The sequence below is a fragment of the Neopsephotus bourkii genome, unplaced genomic scaffold (genome assembly GCF_033783945.1).
Source record: "Neopsephotus bourkii isolate Nb327-2 ecotype Australia unplaced genomic scaffold, CSIRO-AGI_Nbou_v1 NB_168, whole genome shotgun sequence".
Lineage (NCBI taxonomy): Eukaryota > Metazoa > Chordata > Aves > Psittaciformes > Psittacidae > Neopsephotus > Neopsephotus bourkii.
The window spans coordinates 9,428,999-9,448,703 of NW_026900684.1; the positions used below are offsets into that span (position 1 = coordinate 9,428,999).

At 37.4% G+C, this 19,705-nt stretch overlaps 1 protein-coding gene across 3 annotated transcripts in view; it reads left to right on the plus strand.

Moving 5' to 3' along the window:
• The first annotated feature begins 1,822 nt into the window (after nt 1-1,822).
• Nucleotides 1,823-19,705, plus strand: part of HPGD (15-hydroxyprostaglandin dehydrogenase) — a 28,048-nt gene continuing 10,165 nt past the window's right edge. For 2 of the 3 annotated variants that reach the window (XM_061372450.1, XM_061372468.1), the window contains exons 1-4: nt 1,823-2,013; nt 2,175-2,298; nt 6,268-6,374; nt 16,710-16,806. In XM_061372450.1, coding sequence (XP_061228434.1) covers nt 1,921-2,013; nt 2,175-2,298; nt 6,268-6,374; nt 16,710-16,806 — 421 coding nt within the window. In that variant the 5' untranslated portion in view covers nt 1,823-1,920. Of the gene's footprint in view, nt 2,014-2,174; nt 2,299-6,267; nt 6,375-16,709; nt 16,807-19,705 lie in introns of those variants that run through there. The other variant, XM_061372459.1, reaches the window with a different exon arrangement.

A 19,705-nucleotide genomic window follows, 5' to 3' on the forward strand; every position in this document is an offset into this window, starting at 1 on the left:
GAAAGTGCAGTTGCCAAAGGTCATTCCAGCTACAGCTGTTTGGAAACACAGAGGGGGTTTATTGATCTTTTCCTTTGCTTAGCACTTGAAAAAATACTAGTATGTCCTAGAAATAAAGACTATGACCGATGTTGATCATGACTTGCCCAAAGGGGGTGGGGAGGGGGCTTTTGGGGGTTGGGTTGAGAGTGAAAGACTCCACTGTAAGGCTTTTGTTAGGTCTCTAATGTGGTAATATTTTTGTCATGATGCGCCTTTGACCTGACATTATACTTGTCTCTCAACAAATCAGGGAAGCTGGCTCAGCTGGTTGGGAAAGAGCTCATTAGGCATGGCACTTTAGGTGGCACAAGTTTCACAGCTCCAAAGCAATCTGGAGGCCTCACAGAAACACAGGTATCATATTCAAACAAATCACTAACCCCAGAGGCCAGCTCCAACTGCTTTTATGAAGTGAATCATGATCTTTAGGAAAACTAAATGGCTGCAGTCCAATTTAGCAGCTGGATTGTATTAGTTCACATTTTTAAGGACAAAGGTTATAATAACAAGATCTTGTGTTACTCAATTTACTCAATTAGGTAACATAGTTACCTTAATGGTTCTCTAACAGTTTGCTGGTGTTAGAAACAATATAATTTGTTTCTTCTAGGTAGTACAAAAGAAAGACATTCCATACATGAAGGCAACCTGGTAGAAAATAGGCAGCTGGAACTAGAGATGGACAAAATAGGCACACTGTTGCTGAGAAGGAAGTTAAAATGGCAACAAGCATTAATGATAGAGGTGAAGTCTGAGTCAGAGTACTTCAGGGCTGAAAACACAAGCAAAAAGTTTAAAACTGGTATACCAGGCAAAAGAAAACAGAGAACCCAAAAGACAGCCATGTGTTCATACACACACATGCGCACATGATGTACATATGTTCATACAGATGAAGACTGGAGCAATGGACTTTTCGCATCTACCCAACACTCCACAACATTGTTATTTTCTACGAGATGCCATTGTGAATCTCATAACAAGCTAACAAACAAGAAAATTTATTTAATCTTTTAAACCATTAAGGTTGCTCTTATTTCTACTGCATTGATAAATTTTAGTTGCATATAAATCACATCATGTAACAGAATTTGGCTTATAAACTGTAATAGTGGTTAAACATATTTTAAGGTACAATCAGGTTAGCCATAGAGCTGAAAATGTCTACAAAGTACTTATATCAATAAGTCTGATATCAGTAACTTCTAATGGCTGGGTTTTTATCATACACAGTAATTCTACTCATTGACAGACTGAAAGGGAGAAGGCTGGTAGGGTATTGTGAAGTGTGAATAAAAGGTACTGTGTTTGTTTTTTTTCCGAAGCTGAACTTTCTTTTAATTCCTCACCCCGCTGCTCACACAACTTGGGCCAACCAAAACGTACACGGCCTTAAGAGCTGCCAACAACCCTTATCACAGCTGGTAGCCGATTCTCACGCGATTTATGGAGGTGCAAAGGCTTTTCTCCCACGCCAAGAGGAGCGGCGGGTGCCCCAGACCCCTGCCCTGGGGCCGCCGGAGGGGATCCAGTCGTCGCTGGCAGCCTGGGGACTGAAGAGGGGCTGAAGTTGATCCCCTCTCTGGCCCTTCAGCTTTGGGGGTAATCTAGGCACTCGGGAGAACGATCTAATGACCTACTCCACCCTTGCTCCCTCCGCCCAGGCTGCTCCGGGCTGCCCTCGGTCACACGAGAGGGGAGCGAGGGGGAATGAGCTCCGCGGCGGCGGCAGGAGGAGGAGGGAAAAAGGGAGGGCAGGAGGGAGGGAGGGAGAGAGCGAGTGAGCGAGCGAGCGAGCGAAGGAGGGAGGAAACCGGGCAGGTGACACCGCGCTAGGTTGGCTCCGGCTCGGCGGGAGCGGAGCCGGCAGCGGAGGCCATGCACGTCAATGGGAAGGTGGCTCTTGTCACCGGCGGGGCGCAGGGCATCGGCCGGGCTTTCGTCCAGGCGCTACTGGGCAAGGGCGCCAAGGTAAGCTCCGGGAGGAGCCCCTGCTCTCCCCTCCGTCTCCCGCCTTGCCTCTCCTCCCGGCACCCGCTAGCGGGGGGCGGCGGCGGCAGCCCCCGAGCTCTCCTCGGTGGGGGACCCGTCAGTCTGTCCGTCTGCTCACCCGCCGCTCGTTCCCCGCTCAGGTGGCCCTGCTGGATCGCAACTCCGAGGCTGGGCAGGAGAGCAAGGCGGCCCTGGACGAGCAGTTTGAAGCGCAGAGGACGATGTTCATCCAGTGCGACGTTACGGACCAGGAGCAGCTGAAAGGTAAGAAGGAAACTGTCAGCGCTGGGCTCCGGCTTAACATGCAGCAACCTGAAGGAGCCTGGGCTGCTGTACCAATAAGTGTGCAATTAAGGTTTCTGGAGGACAGCCTACTCCCAATCTCTTCTGACAGTGACTCAAAAAGGGTTTGTTTCTGAACCTGCAGATGTGAAATATTGCTACCAGCATGCATGTATTTCACTGTGTTACTTGGCACATCGTAAAGAAAAGCCAAAGAAACCATTTTCATTGAGCGCTCTGTGTGATATTTTTGCATGAAAGCCTCTACAGGAGATAATTGTTATTTTATGAGTAATATATATATAAACTTTAAAGCACGGACTGGCTTTTTATGAGGCTTCAGTACCGACTCCAAGCTGCATTCCCTCGTCACAGGAGTAATAAATTCTGCTCTGGGTTGCACTGCTCTTTCCATGCAGCACAATTACTTTCAACGTGTGCTGCTGTAGCTGAAAGCTGGGCTGGCAAAAGATGGCACGCTGCTTTACACAGTGTTAAGTATGGGTTGATAACATTTCACACACATTTTGCAGATGCAGAGAATGGCATAGAGTTTCCCTCAGGCGTAATCTGCATTTGTTTTCACTTAGTGAATATGTCGTGCTCCCTACTGAGCTCTTAGAGTATCATGTAACATCGATGTGCTATTTACAGTATTTCATATCGGGCACATCACTTCTCAAAGTTTCATTATTAAATGATGAATTCATAGGTAGTGACTCAGATTCAGATTTTGACATCGCTTTTGTCAGTGCCCGTTCCACAGAGTAATTTTTTGCTAGGCTAGATGTGAACATTTTTAGTTCTGCTTTTGTTCACTACACTTAACTGGCCGCTTTCTCAACAGCAGCAGCGATTGAGCATATCCATTACTCTTTCACAAATCATTGCAACCAGTTCAGTATTCGGCAATAGTCTTCACCACTCCAGCCTAATATGATTATGCTTAATTCCAAATCTTTACATTGTCTGTCCATAAGAGAGGTGTTGGACTTTAAATCTGAGCTCTGCTCTAATCGACAAGCAAAGTTTTTATCAGGTAGGCTGATTATTGACTTTTTCTGCAAGTGGGAGGAGCAAACCAGGAGCAAGAAAAAGCATCCAAGAGGTAGGAATAGCATGTGCTGCAGGTTGGGTGTTACCTCAGTGTGCTTTCTCCCCCACGATCACTCCTTCCTTTAGTGCCAGCTGGCTGGTGCAAGACCAACAGGGGTGCATGTGGGGAACTGGAGGGAGCAGGACAGGTCTGCAGGGGAGGTTTTGGAACTATGTTAGTAGGAGAAGAGCAATCAGAATAGGATAAAAATGGGCTCTCGCAAAGAATGAGAGCAAGAACTTATGCTTCTCTGATACTGCATTAATCCTGATGCAGGAAGCACAAATTTGCAATCCTGTTTTACAATCCTTTGGGGTTTCTGGGGCATTTTTTAGTGATTTTGTTTGTTATGATTACTCTTATTGCTTTATTTTCCTAATTTTGCACTTGCAATTACAAGCCACTACTTAATAAACTTAGATTAATTTCATTCTAGTGTTTAAAGTTCTTAGTGGATGCATTAAGTCCTGTACTTGTCCTTTATGTGAAAGGTCATGTGTATGAAAGAAGTTCCTCTTATTTTAACTTTAGCCCTTTTGGTATGATACAAGTCGCAGTACTAGAACTAGTATCTGTAAGGCTTATGGGTAGGAAATTAGCTGCTTCATCTACTTTCAAGTCTTGCCTCTGCTTTTTTCTTTAGTGGGTTTTTCACACAGTCACCCACAAAAATCTGACTTGTCCTACTTTTGAAAAACCACCATACGTGTACTTTTGCTCTCTATGAATGTTTAAGAAGCTCACTGGTGTCTGTACCTACTTTCCACTCTTTCTTACCTCTCCTCTAAAATGGATATTCCTCTTAATTTTTCATTTTTCTTCATAAAGTATTTTATATGACCACCTGCTTTTAATTTTTATGATTCGATAAGCACTAACTAGCGTGCAATGTAAACACAGGATTATTCTACATTCAAAAGGGGAAGAACAAGTCAGTTTAAACTGATGTGCAGGTGATAACTTTATAAAGGATTTATAAAGAGATTCTTTTTGTTTATAGGGAACATATGGGATTACTGTAGGAAGGTAAACTTTCATGAGAAAAATTCCAAATTTGGTAATCGTTCTTTATTTGGATATGAAAACACTTGAAAAGCATTTGGATCATTTCTCGGTGTGTAAACTAGAAAACCACAATTAGTTAAGACTGCATAGATTTAGCAAATAGGCAAAGTGCAATTATCCATAGGGGGCTTTGAAGACAAAATATTCTGTTAAGAATGAGGTTGATAAAAGATGCTATTTCTTTGCTATGCAAAATCTGGAAGTTCTTTTGTACTTATTTTACTCACTGAACCTATATTAAATTATCAGTTCTGTTCCTGATAAAGCCAAAGGTTTTCATGTGACCATACTGATGTAGGATTGAAAAGATGAGAAGTGATTGCAGAGTTAAGTAGAGAAACCAGAGAATGAATTAGCAACAAACATAGCAGAAGCCAAAAAGGCGGACAGCCAAAAATAGAGTTTTAGTAATATTAAAGTATTCTAGTACAGAATAAGAATATTAGAAAAAGCTGTACAATAAAGGCAGTTGAACAAATAAAACCTCTCCCATCAGCTGCCCAGCTCTTCTTGTTCTGATGACAAGATGATGACTGAGATGGACCTGCAGCATTCAGGCAAAGAAAAGGCTGTAGCAGTACCGACCATCTGGTGCAAGGAAAAAAACTTTGTAAGCCCCTGCAACTGCTGCAAAAAGGTACATGTCTCAAAGCTGTTGCTATGCTCATGGTTGACACTAATAGCCAAAGAGTAAAGGTCAGAGAATTAAGATGGTCCTGGGATTACCTGTTAATGAAGTGGTTTAATTAAGTCCTGTCACGCATAATTTCAGCATACCTGAAATATCCTAAGGTGGGGGGGGGGGGGGGGTGTGTTTCAGTCACCAAATGATATTTTTTAAAATAATATGAGAGAGCGGGACATCTTGTTTACATAATAAATATTTAGTGAGGAGGAACAGTATTTAGAGGGAAAAAAGAAAAAAAAACCCTGAGCTGTATATGCGTGTAGATAATGTCTGCAGTAGTGGAAAATCTTAGTCTGGAATGAACATCTGGAGGTCATCTCTTCCAACTATCCTGTCAAAGCAGGAGCCAGCCTAGATGAGTTTGCTCATCATTATGACATCATCATGTTTTTCCATACACATCTTTTATCTTAGTTCAAACACTGTCACCTGGGAGAACACAATGTGATTGTGGAAGTTTCCCAGTTCTTTATTTTGAAATTCTTTGGAAGAGGGGTCACTATTTTCACCCACAAGAGGAAGAAGATTTGAATTTGAGAAACACATTATTAAAGTTACCTAACAAGTAAGAGGTATAGGAATTTATCCATTTATGCTGAATTATTTGTAATTGAAAGAGTCATACTAGTTGCATCACTGAATAAGAATTGGGTTCTTAGGTTGAATTCAGACTCAACCAAGAAAACAGTTCCAAACGCAAGGCCTTTTATTTTGCATTTAAAATAGATGATGCCAAATCTTGAATTCACCAGATATATCAAGCTATTACAAATCAAGCTATAAATGTTTAATTTATATATTAGGGTGTCAAATATCCTAATATAAAATGTATGGGTGCTAGGAAATTTCATAAACTCCTGTTATCAGGCATTATAAAACTGAATGAAAAGGCAACTATGGTATCTTGATTCTTTATTTTTTCCTGAATATGTTTAACATATGTTAGACAAAGAACTTCATTTCATATTGCTCATTAGTTGTTAAGAAAACAGTGAAGACATTTTGGTAGACTAAAAGAACATAAATTTGTATGCATGCATTGTATTTTTAGGTCTTACTTTCCATAAGTGCTAAGAAATTTCACCCTTGGATCTTACTATAGGTGCTTTCAGAAAGGTAATTGAACATTTTGGAAGGCTGGATATTGTGGTTAATAATGCTGGAGTGAACAATGAGAAGGACTGGGAAAGCACTATACAAATTAACTTGGTAAGCATTATCTCCTTTCACATGTTCATACTTCAGTATTTAATGCTGGAATACACTTAACAGCCCTTGGCTGGTACAGGCTGTGCCATATCACAGAACAATGTTTACTGGATTAGTAAGCACAGCTATTGAAACAATAACCACATAACTACATATGTACTAATATGTGTGTGTGTGGTGGGTCCTTTAAGTTTCCTATCCAAGACATACAGAACTGTGTAGAGATACTCAGGCTAATACCAAACATTCTCTTTCTGTAAATCCCAACGGAATCCCAGGTTGGTGTAACAATTTGGTGCCAAAAGCAGAAGAGCCGCACCTAAAGGAGGCCAGTCTGTTTATATGAATGCTTTAGAACATTTAGTTCCTGTGAGACTCAGCTGGCCTGCATTAGAGAGTAAATTGCCATTTGTTGGTATTACAAGAAAACTTAAACCAAGAGATCTTCATTTGCTTCACCAATGAAGCAAGCATGCAATCTGAGCTTTTAATATAGGCCATTTCACCATCGTTCCTGACAGAAGCACACGACTTAAGAGCACTTACTAAATCCAGTACTTTCAATAAGCCTGTAAAATTTATTTTCAGACTATTACCAGTTCTTTGATATTATCTGGTATCTCCTCAGGTGAGACCACAATATCTGTTTCTCAGGCAGAAAAACATTAATTTAGACTACGCTGCTAGGAGAGCTAAGCTCCAAAGGAAAGGTTAGCTTTCCAGGTTAGTAAAATTCTGACTAGCTTGTATTTTGCCACATGTGAAGTTCTAATTTGATGGCAATTCAACAAGTCACCTCTGACCATCCTCACAGTGCGTTACCATCATGATCTGCAAAGAAAGTAGCAAAAGGAAGCTTGTAAGAGTGGAGTTTTCTCCAATTAATCATTTGGAATTTGTCAATGCAAAATAAAAGCTCATAATAAGAAAATTAAGAGTTTGTTTTTGAGGAAAGTTTTAAGGACAAAGATACCCAAGTCTTTGAATCCTAATGACTCTATGAAAATGAACTAACTAAAAAACCCCAGCAAAATAAAAAAACCAACCAAACAAAACCAAAACCAGGAAAAGCAGCACAAGCTGTATATGAGACAAGTTACAGAAAAAAATAATGGGAAAAAAGTTAGAATTTAATATTTTTTTTTCTGATCTTTAGTATCTATCCAAGGTCAGGTTTCCTTATCTTGGAAGGGACTGAACTTAGACCACAGATTAAAATTTTTGTGATAGGAGAAATACATTTGTTCAATTTCCTTTGTCTTTTCTTTACATTTTCTTTAAGACTTAACTGAATACATTTCTTCCTCTTTCATTTCTAAAATATTCTGACAAATTAAACATCAGTAAAATTTACACTGTGAAGTAGCAGGAATGTGGCATCCTCAGTGCTATGCAATATCAATATCTATTAGTACAGATCCCTTGAATTTGAAAGAATAATTTAGCTGTGTTCAGGGTGAATTATTTCTCTATTTTAATGCCTGGTTTAATACAGGATATAAGTTACTGTAGGCAGCCATCTACCTGTCAAAATTTCAAGCACAGATAGTCATTAGCAGAAAAACTGAAGTCCATGGGAAACACATTTGTCTGTGATTCAAATTAAATCTAGCTCAAAAAATGAAGGCGTATTTGTGCAGCATCTCTTGAAGATATTTAATGTCCAGGTAGATTTCCTAATTTAGAGTGATGACCAAGTAATTTTTCAAATTCCAAGACCTTCAAACAGAAGGCATTGAGAACCTCTTTTGCTATTTTGCAGACACCACCAAGTTGGGTGGGACTGTTGGTCTGCTGGAGGGTAGGAAGGCTATGCAGAGGGACCTGGACAGGTTGGATTGATGGGCTGAAGCCAATTGTCTGAAGTTCCGCAAAGCTCAGTGTCAGGTCCTGTGCTTGGGTCACAACAGCCCCATATAATGTTCCAGGCTTTGGGAATTGTGGCTGGGAAGCTGCTCAGCAGAAAAGGACCTGGGGGTGTTGGTCAACAGCAGCTGAACATGAGTCAGCTTCTGCCCAGGTAGCCAAGGCAGTCAACAGCATCCTGGCCTGTATCAGGAATAGCATAGCCTGGTTTCCTAGCCAGGACTAGGGAAGTGGTTGTCCCCTTGTACTGGATACTGGTGAGGCTGCACCTAGAATACTGAGTTGAGTTCTGGCTCCTCACTACAAGAGAGATAGGTGCTGGAGCAGGTCCAGAGAAGGGCAACAAAGCTGGTGAAGGGTCTGGAGCACAAGTCTGATGAGGAAGGGCGGAGGGAAGTGGGGTTGTTTAGCCAGGAGAAAAAGAGGCTCAGGGGAGATCTTGTCACTCTACAGCTATCTGAAAAGAGGTTGTAGTGAGGTGGGTGTTGGTCTTTTCTCCCAAGTCACAAGGGATTGGACATGAGGTAAAGGCCTCAAGTTGTGCCAGGGGAGGTTTAGGTTGGATATTAGGAAAAATTTCTTCACCAAAAGGATTGTGAAGCACTGGAAGAGGCTGCCCAGGAAAATGGTTGAGCCACTGTCCCTGATGGTATTTAAAATACAGGTAGATGTGGTGCTTAGGGACATGTTTAGAGGTGGACTTGGCAATGCTGGGTTAACAGCTGGACTCAATGGCCTTAAGGGTCATTTCCAATCTAAGTGATTCTGTTTCTACTCTTTTTTGTGTGTCTTATTACCAGTGACTGGGCTGAAGCCAACCATAGGTGGGTAAAAAAAAAAAAAACAAAGTCATGGTGTTTATACATTATTGTATAGATAAATTCCCCATAAATGTCCTCCTGACTTAATCCATGGGTAAGAGTTGAAAGATTTTATCAATACATGCCAGTGACTGGATTAAGAATGTCTAAAATGATCAAGAAAAGTACACCCGTGTAGGTTAAATCAAGGACACGAAGATCATTTCTCTTTAATTTTCTTTCCTCTAAGAAAGTCTAAACTTGAGTTGACTAAGTCATTTATTTCTATTTAGTTGCTGTAGCTTCCATAAACTAATACATAACATGTTGTACTTTTTGCTTTTTAACGATAACAATAAAAGAATAACAGCTGCTGCATGTAATATGTTATATTGGTTGGTTCCAGAAATATTTTTTTCTTATTGTAAAGAAAGGAGCAAAACATATAGAAAAAAACATTATCTTAAAATGCCTCTATTTCCCTGATATCATATCCTTTGCATTATCACCAAGAACAGGCATAACTTCTATGGCCACACATTTTGATGCACATTATGCATATATTTTTTATTTGAACAAAGGGGGAGGGGGAAATTCTTACCATGCCAGTCTTCGTCTTAGTGATATAATTTATATATCAATACAACAAATATTCCCTGCCTCAGTTTAAAGTACAAAGTACAAAACTAGAGTAGTACAGAGCAAGATAAATTGGAATAAACACGTGTGGGGTGTGTTCTTTATGGCTAAAACAGTTCACAGAACCGGTTGGTCTTCGGGAATATTTTAAAAGGAGTGTAAGGAAGTTCCCTGGTACTACTGCTTGAGAAAACTTGAAAAGCAGAAACTAAGAAGAAGGTTCAAAAAGTGGGACTTAATTCAGAAGGAAAAAGGGATATAATAAACAATTCCTACCTGTATTCATTACAGTTTTCTAAGTGCAAGAAAAGACGTCATGATAAAGTGGGGGGAGTCAGAGAGAAGTATCAACCACTAAAAAGAATTTCTGTTGCAGTGCTTTTTACCATTTTGCTGTATTTTGTGCTAAACAACATCACCTTTTCATTACTTTACTAATATTTCTAATAACCTTTTTAGTTCATATTCCAGCAATGCCATCTATTCCTCATCTCAAAATTCCAAAGCTGATAAGTGTTGACTTGATCGATATCAACTTGATCAATGGCAGCTTCAACTACTCATTCCCTTACAAATGTACATTATTGTTATTATAGTATAGAAGACAAGATCTTGGCAAACATACAAGAATTTAATTTTAAATGTATATTACTAATATCATTTCAAAAGTCCATCACAAACACACCCATGTACAGACTAGGGCAAGGACATGTGACACATACAGTCTTATCAAGAGTCCTACCTGCAGTCCTCCAGCATGATAAGAACAGTGTTTCTTGCATTCAGCTTTATAAGAACTTATGCCTAAGGAATCCAGAAATTTTATAATCTGATTTTTTTTTTTTTTTCCCCTTAAGTCTCTAAAAAAAATATCCACATCTTTCTGGGCCTTGCACATATATGTTGGTTAAATACAATCTGGTGTTCAAATAAGCTTCCCTAATTTTATCTTGTGTTGATGATGTAGGCTTTCTGGAACCACTGTAATTAAAGTAGATGCTATAATTACAGCATCTTTTCCCTTTACAAATGCACTTAGCACATTTTACACTAAGACAATCCCCAAAATTACTTTCAGGTTCCTTCTTCATGCTTTTATCAGAGGTTTCTGAAAACTGACATAGGTTGCTAAATGCAGTTAAATGTAGCAGTACTGGTATCACAATATGCTTACATTCTAATTACCTGAATCAAAAGTACCAAAGCACTTTACATATCATTTTAACTATCTTATTGTTTTTTTATGCTGACATATTAATTATTTTGCAGATATATTCAAACCAGTTCCCAAATGAAATTAGACTCATGAAAGGATTTGACAGCAAAATCATAATTAACTCCTGTTTATGTGGTGATTTTGCACATTTTAACAGATTATTCTGGTAAAACTTTAAATTGCAGGCCATAACTTGGTCATGTCAAAAAACAGTCATATGAGATTCGAGTATTAAAGTGATGGCCAAACACAAGTAGAATTCAAACACACATGTAAGATTTGTTCAGGTGCGTGACAGTCTCATCCTACATTACTAGGCAAAATGTGGTAATACCCAACAATTCCAAATTTTTACATTTTTCATGGCATTGCATAATTAGCTTCTATAAATGGCAAAGGTAACAAATTTCTGTGAATTTAGGAAAGTCCTTTCCTAAAACTAAGTCTACCTAATTCAGGCTTTGTCCCTGCAAAATAGATGGGTACTACAGAGAATAGAACACAACACTGTATCTACATATGTGTGTCTCTTTTCAATACAGCTCATGGTGAAATAAAGGTATCAGCAACTAGTAAACCTTCCAAAACCAGCTCATTTGTTTGTTAGTGAGGAATTATTGCTCAAAAGGCCAATTAATACCTTGGTAGCAACCATAAGGGTAACTAGGCAAACTTCAGAAGCAATTAATTTTATTTATTTTTGGGACAAAGACTTCATGATCATCATAAGACTGCTCTATTGTGCAAGCTATAAAAGGAATCCATTGGGAGTATGCTGCAACTTTCTGGTCCACACACCTTACTCTCTTGTTCAATGGCTTAGTTGCTTATTCTTCAGCATAATTTGATGTCAGAAAGAGGACCTAAGTGTCTAGTGAGAGACACATGTCCACCAAAAAGTGAAAAGTACCACTTACCTTGAAATCAGTGGCATGAGGTTCAGTCCTCTTAAGTGGATAAAGAAGCCTGTTAGTATAATTATTTCTGTTGTTCATACTGCACTAGGAAGGAAACAGAATTCCCTTAATTGCACAGTAAGTCACTGTATGTCTTAGCTTACAGTTTTAACATATGTTTACAGTAACCAATGTAGAAGTACAATGAAAGGCAAATTTATTTGAGCTAAGAACTACTTAAGCCCAGCTACTCAAATTGCAACAGTATTCCTAAATTTTTCCGGGATGTGTGTTGGAGGGGTAAGGACAGGAAAATAAAGAAAACTGAACAGTAAAAAAACTAAAACATAGTACAAAAGCTAATGATTTCCAGCAAATGATCAAATCCTACTGCACATTCCTATTCCTTTTTCCCTCTCCCTCCCTAAGCTTTTTGTTTTCCACACTTTGAGCAGAAAATTAGAATTCAAGAGCCTGAAATTTCATTACATATAGCAGGTAAACTAACCTATACCTAGGAATGCCAAGGGACTTTCATGCTTGCTACAACCTGTCTGCTTCCTAGAAAATCTACATTAACGACAATAGCAGACCCACCTTCCTGTCCAAAGGAAAATGCTAAAATTTTGTATATCACCAGGAGCACTTAGTTTCGGACTTTTGAAGTTCATCTTACGGAGTTCATAAAGTACTTTGAAATGTTCCTTTATAGATAGCCATTAATTTACAACATCACAGTATGGAAGTGAAACGATCTTGGGTCAAATGCCAGCTCTGTGATAACCTGCTTTATGAAACCACAAGTCAATGGCTCTTTCATTTGTTTATTGTTTGGTATTCCTAGCACTGAACTAGATTAGCTCAGAAAACTACACAAAGTGTTAGGACTGGTTACAATTTTGTTCCTCAAAGCAATTATATTGCTTTACGACCATCGTAACAATACAGTACTTATCTTCAGCACTGAAGGATTTTTAATTATTTTTAGAACAATACAGTTAAATCTATACAGCCATGGGATTTAGAAACGTCAAGAATCACAGATTTTGTAAGTTTTGTTTCTGATTTTGACACTTGTGCCTAAATTGCTATTTAACCATTTGTTAAATAAGTTACCAATTACTGATGATACTTACAAAAGCAACTGCAATGTTTACCATGCTGTCAGGCACTAAGTTTTGGATTAATTACTGTATGGTATTTCAGAGTGTCTGTTATCCTCTAATTTAAACCTGTAATTTATGGAAGCTAATACAAGGAGATAGTCCCACATTCACTATTGTAACTTCATTGTAAAGAATCCAATAAATAAAAAAAAAAAAAAAAAAACAAAACAATTTTTTTACTCTGGCAGTTAAAGAGTAAAATTGCCTCTCAGGAGCACACTCAGACTGCAGTGCACCTTGATGGTCCATCTTCATTATGCGTTGTAATAAAACAATACACTTTGGTAAGAAAACAGCAGTAACACTAAGATTGCAGGTTTTTCAGAAGCCTGGAGGAGAACCATCTATATTATTCTCCTAATTTAATCATAATAGTTTTTCAGTAGCCAGGAACAAAACAAATAGGTAAGAGTCAGATGTCCCAATTTTACTTTTACCTGCATTTACTGGCAAATTTGAGTATTTTCCTACTCTTTGTTGTTGACATGCTTATGGACAACATCCACGCAGCTAAATGCAGTTGTAAACAAAGGAACTGTAAAAAAATTAACTGCAAAATGCATCACACTTTCTTGTACAAGCTTAAGTCTCCCAACATATTTTCATCTTAAAATAGTCAAAATAAAAACCCAATATGCTGCTTTTCTTTGAAAAACAATAGTTCAAAGTTTATTGTTCTTTGGAAAACATCTTTCCCATTTGAGTGTTTGGCACCCTGCCAGCTTCACTTGATTAGCTCAGCTGGATCAACAAGCTCAAATAGAAAGTGGCACTAAGACTTCTAAGCACACAGTGTACGACTTTTATACTATAGTAACTTCAGCCACTGCTATTATTCCTTGGAGGACTATTGAGAGGACTTTCTCTCCTGGAGAGATGGTAATTCTGGCAAAAGAATGGGAGAGCTATCACATAGTGCCTTTCATCTGAAGTGTCATCTGCTGACTGCACAGACAGCTAGGTGATTCTCTACCTGTATATTTGGTTCAGAGTTTATCTCCAGAGTAATCCTTTATGTTATCAGCCCAAACATCAGAAATAGCCATGTCATCTTAGACCAGCCAGAGTTGATGATGCAAGTATGACAGCAAGCATAAGGGCAATATCCAAATGAAAGTCTGCAATTATTCTGAAGACAGCCTCTCATAATACCTACACAAAAGTGAAGGCTTATCCAGAGACTTGAAGAAATGCTAAGTTAGTGGATTCCAGACAGAAAAAAGACCAGTACAGTGAGTTTGATAGCAGAGTCAAGGTACTCACTTTTTTCTTGTCTTATAACTGTGGTTTGGTTGAGGACTCATCTAGCTGTCTTATCTCTTTGGATTAGTAGGCTGGAGGAATAGGAAAATCCTCAAGGAGCCCCAAGCTACTTTGTTCTGCAACTGATTTATATCCTCTAATCATCCTAAGTGGAATTTTCTTTGTCTGTTTTGCAGGCTGAGCCACTGCTCCAGGGCATGACAGGACCTGCACCTACTCTTCATAAACATTCTAAAATGTCTTGTGCAGAGCCTATTATATTAAAAAAACATCACCCACCCTTAAATCCAAATCTAATTTCAGTTGAGCTGCTGATGAATTTAGGTTCAGAATAAGCATCCACTACAGCAACACTACCAGGCACTAGTGATCCTGGTTTTCAATTAATCCTTTAAAATTTATATGTTAACATTAAACAGCACTGCACTATAAGGGCTCTGCTACTTTCCAGGTCATGCAAGAGAAATCAGATTTAGTTTAGTATTTTTCAAACCACGGAAACTAGTTCTTTGGAAAGTTTCTGTTAAAACATTTAATCAGTAACAGTCTTTTCGTATTAATGAAAACATTTTTTAAAAGCATGTTACCTGAAGCAAAACTTTCCAGGAGAGAACCAGAAAGATGTTTTCATGGGAACTTTTTATTTAAGACAAATTTAAAATGATATTTCAGAATTTTGAAATATTAATATTTTGTGGTTTTTTTACACTATCCTAGGAAACAAGTAATATACTTGGTTTCCTAGAAAATATATTAAAAAGGAAATATATTAATAAGGAAAATATCACAAAAAAATCTGTATATCACATAAAATGCTGTAACTACAGAAAAAGAAAAAAGCTCATTCATTATCAAAATTTCAAAGCGAACTTGGTGATGAGGTCCCAGGTTCTTTTATCTCTATCAATGGACAGTTTAACTATTTGTTAGGCTGAAAATGAACAAGTAATAATAATAAAGCAGGACATGCAGTCTTCCCGATCTGATTTGTGTTAAAACCAACAAGCATGAAATTAAATTAGAAGTTATACTTCATGTTTTATAACATGTATGTCTAAAAATATCAGGTAGTAAAAATGAAAGGTAATATCCAAATGTAAAACCTATCTTAAAATTATTCCAATTTTGAATTGGGAATTTAGACAACAACATAAATGTTCTTAATATTCTGATTTTAAAAGCTTTTTTTTCCCAGTACAACTAGCCGCTTTCCATTAGGTCTTAGGCATATACAGATTTTTCACTGTTTTTTTATTACTTTGAGAAATTTTCCTCTCCACAATTCACAGTTCTGTAGGCCTTCTCCAGTCAAAAGCCTCAGTTCATCTGAGTTCATCATCACTTCATCTTTCTATCATCTTTAATTAGGTGAAGGAAACAGAACTAAATAGTAATAAGATATAAATGGTGTTTAAAAGCTGAAATAATATTTCAATAACAATAGAAATGTTCCAAAAATTTGTTCATTTTAAGTTGAAGTTGTAAACTGATTACAAGGAGATCTAAAAGTCTCAGCAAATAATTCTAAAACACATCATTAATGCAGTAACATTGCAACATTTCACAAAAGTTCGTATCTTCCACTAGGAGCACCATCAGATCACTTTCTATTATAACTTGATAAAATCTCAGATCAAGCAGCTTACTTTCTGGGAGAGACTCTCTTGATTCGTTCAGGAGGCTGATAACCCCAGGATTGGTGTATCTTTAGGCATCTCAGTTTAACATCTGAATTTCAGTGAGAGGAATCCCAGCAGAATTTCTCATTGCAACACGGTTCAGAAACAGATCTTAAGGAATCATAATTATACAGGTCTCAATAAAATTGCCTTCCTCAAAGTCTTTACTTTAAAAAAGAAATAAAGTAAAAAAAGTTATTTAAAAATCACATGGTGCAGCAAATATTATGCTAATAACATTTTGCATCTATTAGAACACTTTTTTAACCTTCTCTGTATTTCTCTGTTTAGGCTAACTTTCATTTGAGAGGAATGGTAAAACTCTGGCAGTCAGAAAAGAATTCAAATTTTTAATAGTGTAATGTTAAAATATTGTAACAGTAATATATAACATGATCCTAAAAAGTGTAAATTTCTCATGCCTTGAGTCAAATAAAGTTATTAGTGTTAGTGTGAATCTTTAGATTCAGTCCATACATTTTTTTATAATGTAGAGCAGTGTGTCCCAACAAAAATGCTGTAATGTGGATCAGTTCATCTGCCACTCATTTCACACTGTAGCATTTTAGTTTGATTGGTATCTTATAAATAATAAAGCTGATATTATTTCTCTCTATCGTTAGCGTGCTTCTGAAGTTATTGAGTTGTATTACTGTGGAGTCTGCTGCATTTATAATCTGCAAATTATAAATAAGATCACTGCAAAAGCAATACAGGTTCTAGGCACCAAAATTAAAGCAAGTTTCATTTCTTAGGAGTACAGAAGATAAACATTTTGAATATAATTATCCCCTTTTCCCCCTATTTCAGACATCTGTGATTAGAGGAACCTACCTCGGCCTAGAATACATGAGAAAAGGAAATGGAGGTGATGGAGGAGTAATCATTAATATCTCATCTTTGGCAGGTGAGCATATTTTCTATGTAAACACTTTCTACTCACTGGTTTGTTTCTAAAATAAGTGCATCATACTGAAGCATCAGTTATACTTCTCTTTTATGGCTCTTCTCTGTTTATTCCCATTTTGATTTGGTTTTCATCATAGCAACAGAAATAATACCAAAGGACCACTCCTTCATTTGCTTTTATTTAAACTCTGTTCAATGAAAAATTCAGGATTTTTCCAAACCTATCAGTCTCATACTTAAAAATCTAAAGCATGATATAAAGAGAGGGTTTTTCAGGATTCAATACTGCCACACATTGAGGAAAACCTAACTGGCCTCAATTCACCATGCTTATTCAACACTACTAAATAACACTGCTGAATCAAAAGATAATGTACACCACACCGTGTATAAAAAATGAACTCTAATGTATAGACCTAATTAAATACAGGGTTACTTTAAATCTGATTTTTTTCTATTATGAAATTATCAAACGTGAAAAATCAGATAATCTTTTTTTTCACAGAAAGGGAGAAAGCAATAGGACGTCCTCCATTCAACTCCATAGGAGCACAACTGTAGGAATACTTAAGATTAGACTGTGTCTACTTTATTAGTGAAGATTGTCATATTTCATCAAGCTTAAGCAAGAACATTCTTTTCTCACTACTTATCTATGTTAGAACTGTATTTCATTTTATTGGAATAAAAATAGAATACATGCTTTTTAAGTCAGTCAGGATTATTGCTGCTTAGTCATGAGGCAGAATTCTGCATCCTTTCCTGTAGGTATGCTCAACATTGCAGTGGCTGGGCTCATAGCAAAAAAGCACACCTGAAGGGCAAATGAATGGAGAAGGATGCACCTGACACCCTTCCTCAAAAAATGTGTAGGGTAAAACCTGTATATTCTCTTCTTTGTTTGAAGAGTTTGTTTTCTCTTGCTCCTGTCATACTGTCTGGAAAAAAACAATACATATGTTAGCTTACACATGGACTGTCAGTGTTCTCTTTGATATACATGCAGAATACCAAATGATAGTAACCTTATTCTAGGTATTCCTGTGTGTTTTAACAATGAAAAAACCAGTAAAACAGAAGCGGACATAGTTCCTGATTGTGGATAGATGTGAATGTTCCAAGTAGTATTAAATTCTTCTGTAAACCTTAGCTTTTGCTTTTGCAATGAGAAGTCCAGTAAACCCTATTGATATTATGCATGTCGATCTTGAGGATCTGACTTAATACATGCACATATCTCATATGGACAAGGGGGTCTTTATAAAGCCTCCATATACCTTTAAGCCAGCACTTGCAATACTGCCTAACACACTACTTACTGATGCCAGTAAGTTCATCTCTGTTGATTCAAGTAGACATTGTATTGGAACCAAATTAACCCGAAGGAAACTGCTATTGCAGTACAAGAGTTCATCAGCACAAGTAAAAGATTAAACGTTTTCACAGAAGTGCAGATGCCCATGCTGTGCCTAAGAAAGGTCAGAGGTAGCAAACAGTTTGACTCCTTTTCTAACTAGTCTCAAATGAACACAAAATGATTTTAAGGCTGTTTTCAGTTTGTTAAGAAAGTGCTGTTTTAATTATTTGATTAAAATTTGCATTTATTTGCTTCCCTTTTTTTAACATTAACATTGTGCCATAATGATTGTGGTTATCTGTCAAAAACAAAGTGTTCTCTGCTATGTTTCTTTTCACATGGCTTGTATTTAGCAATTGTTTCCAAGGTCATAAAGAAAAGCACATTATAAAAGCTGACATACACTATTTTGAATAGTTTATTTATTTGCTACAGTTTGTGCTTTGTGACTCTAATTCTTCTTTTCAATCTGAAGGTATAAGTCTTGCATTTTATTCTATATATAAAATAAAACCTGCCATTAGCTTGCTTAACGTTACTTTTGAGTGTTTTCTCAGAGCTAGCTTCTGTTGATCATTAAACTTTTGAGTGGTTTTGATTCCCCCATTCCAAGTTCTCTATAAGATTTTTATGAGATACAGTTTGCAGACAGCAAATATTCTAGTGTCCTGCAGAAGCGCAAGAAGAGTTATATTTAGTGCTTACATAACATTCAGTATATTTGCTTTACACATTAATTAGTTTCCAGTTCTTCACCATGGGAATTTTGCCAATGATTTCAACTGGGGACAGAATTATGCCTTACTGGTTTGTATTATTTCCAAACTGCCACAGAATTACTTAAATACTTCCTATGAAGTGGATGCTTAAATTGTTCATTCAGCTGGATGGAGGCCAGAGCGTCAACCCTTTCCAGTACTGAATTTTCCCCCCTTCAGTGTCTCCACAAGACAGGACTAATCAAGAAAGGGAGAGAAATATGCGAGCACATGCAGCAAGCACCCAACTCCTAACCCACTGCATCTCAAAGCTATAAAAATGTCTTTATTTTATGGAAATTTGTGCATTCATTTCAAGAGGAAGTCATGCTGCTAAACAGCTGAGATAATGGGAAATGTACATTACTGCCAACTTTTCCTCATAAAAGATAATGCCAATGACCACAGGTTTTTGCATTGTAGTAAACTCCATTTCAAATTCAAAGAGTAAAATGACTTAAAATTTCTCCAGTAGGAAGCTGCACATTAATTTTACTTTTAACAGAATACTTACAACCAGCAGAAAAAAGCACATAAAACTAAATGAGATTATTTACATGATTAAGTTTAACTTAGTCTCTTACCTTTTGGTGGCTGGTACCTGTATACTTCTAGTAAGTAAAGGGGAAAAGAACTCGTGTATGCATGTGCTTTTGATAGCTTTCATGTTTTCAAGAAGGTATTCTGTAAAACTGAATTTGTATCTGTCTGGATTCTAGCAGGTAAAATCAAATCGAAGTATTCATAGGTGTCTTAAAAATTGGAACAACTCTTAATATAAG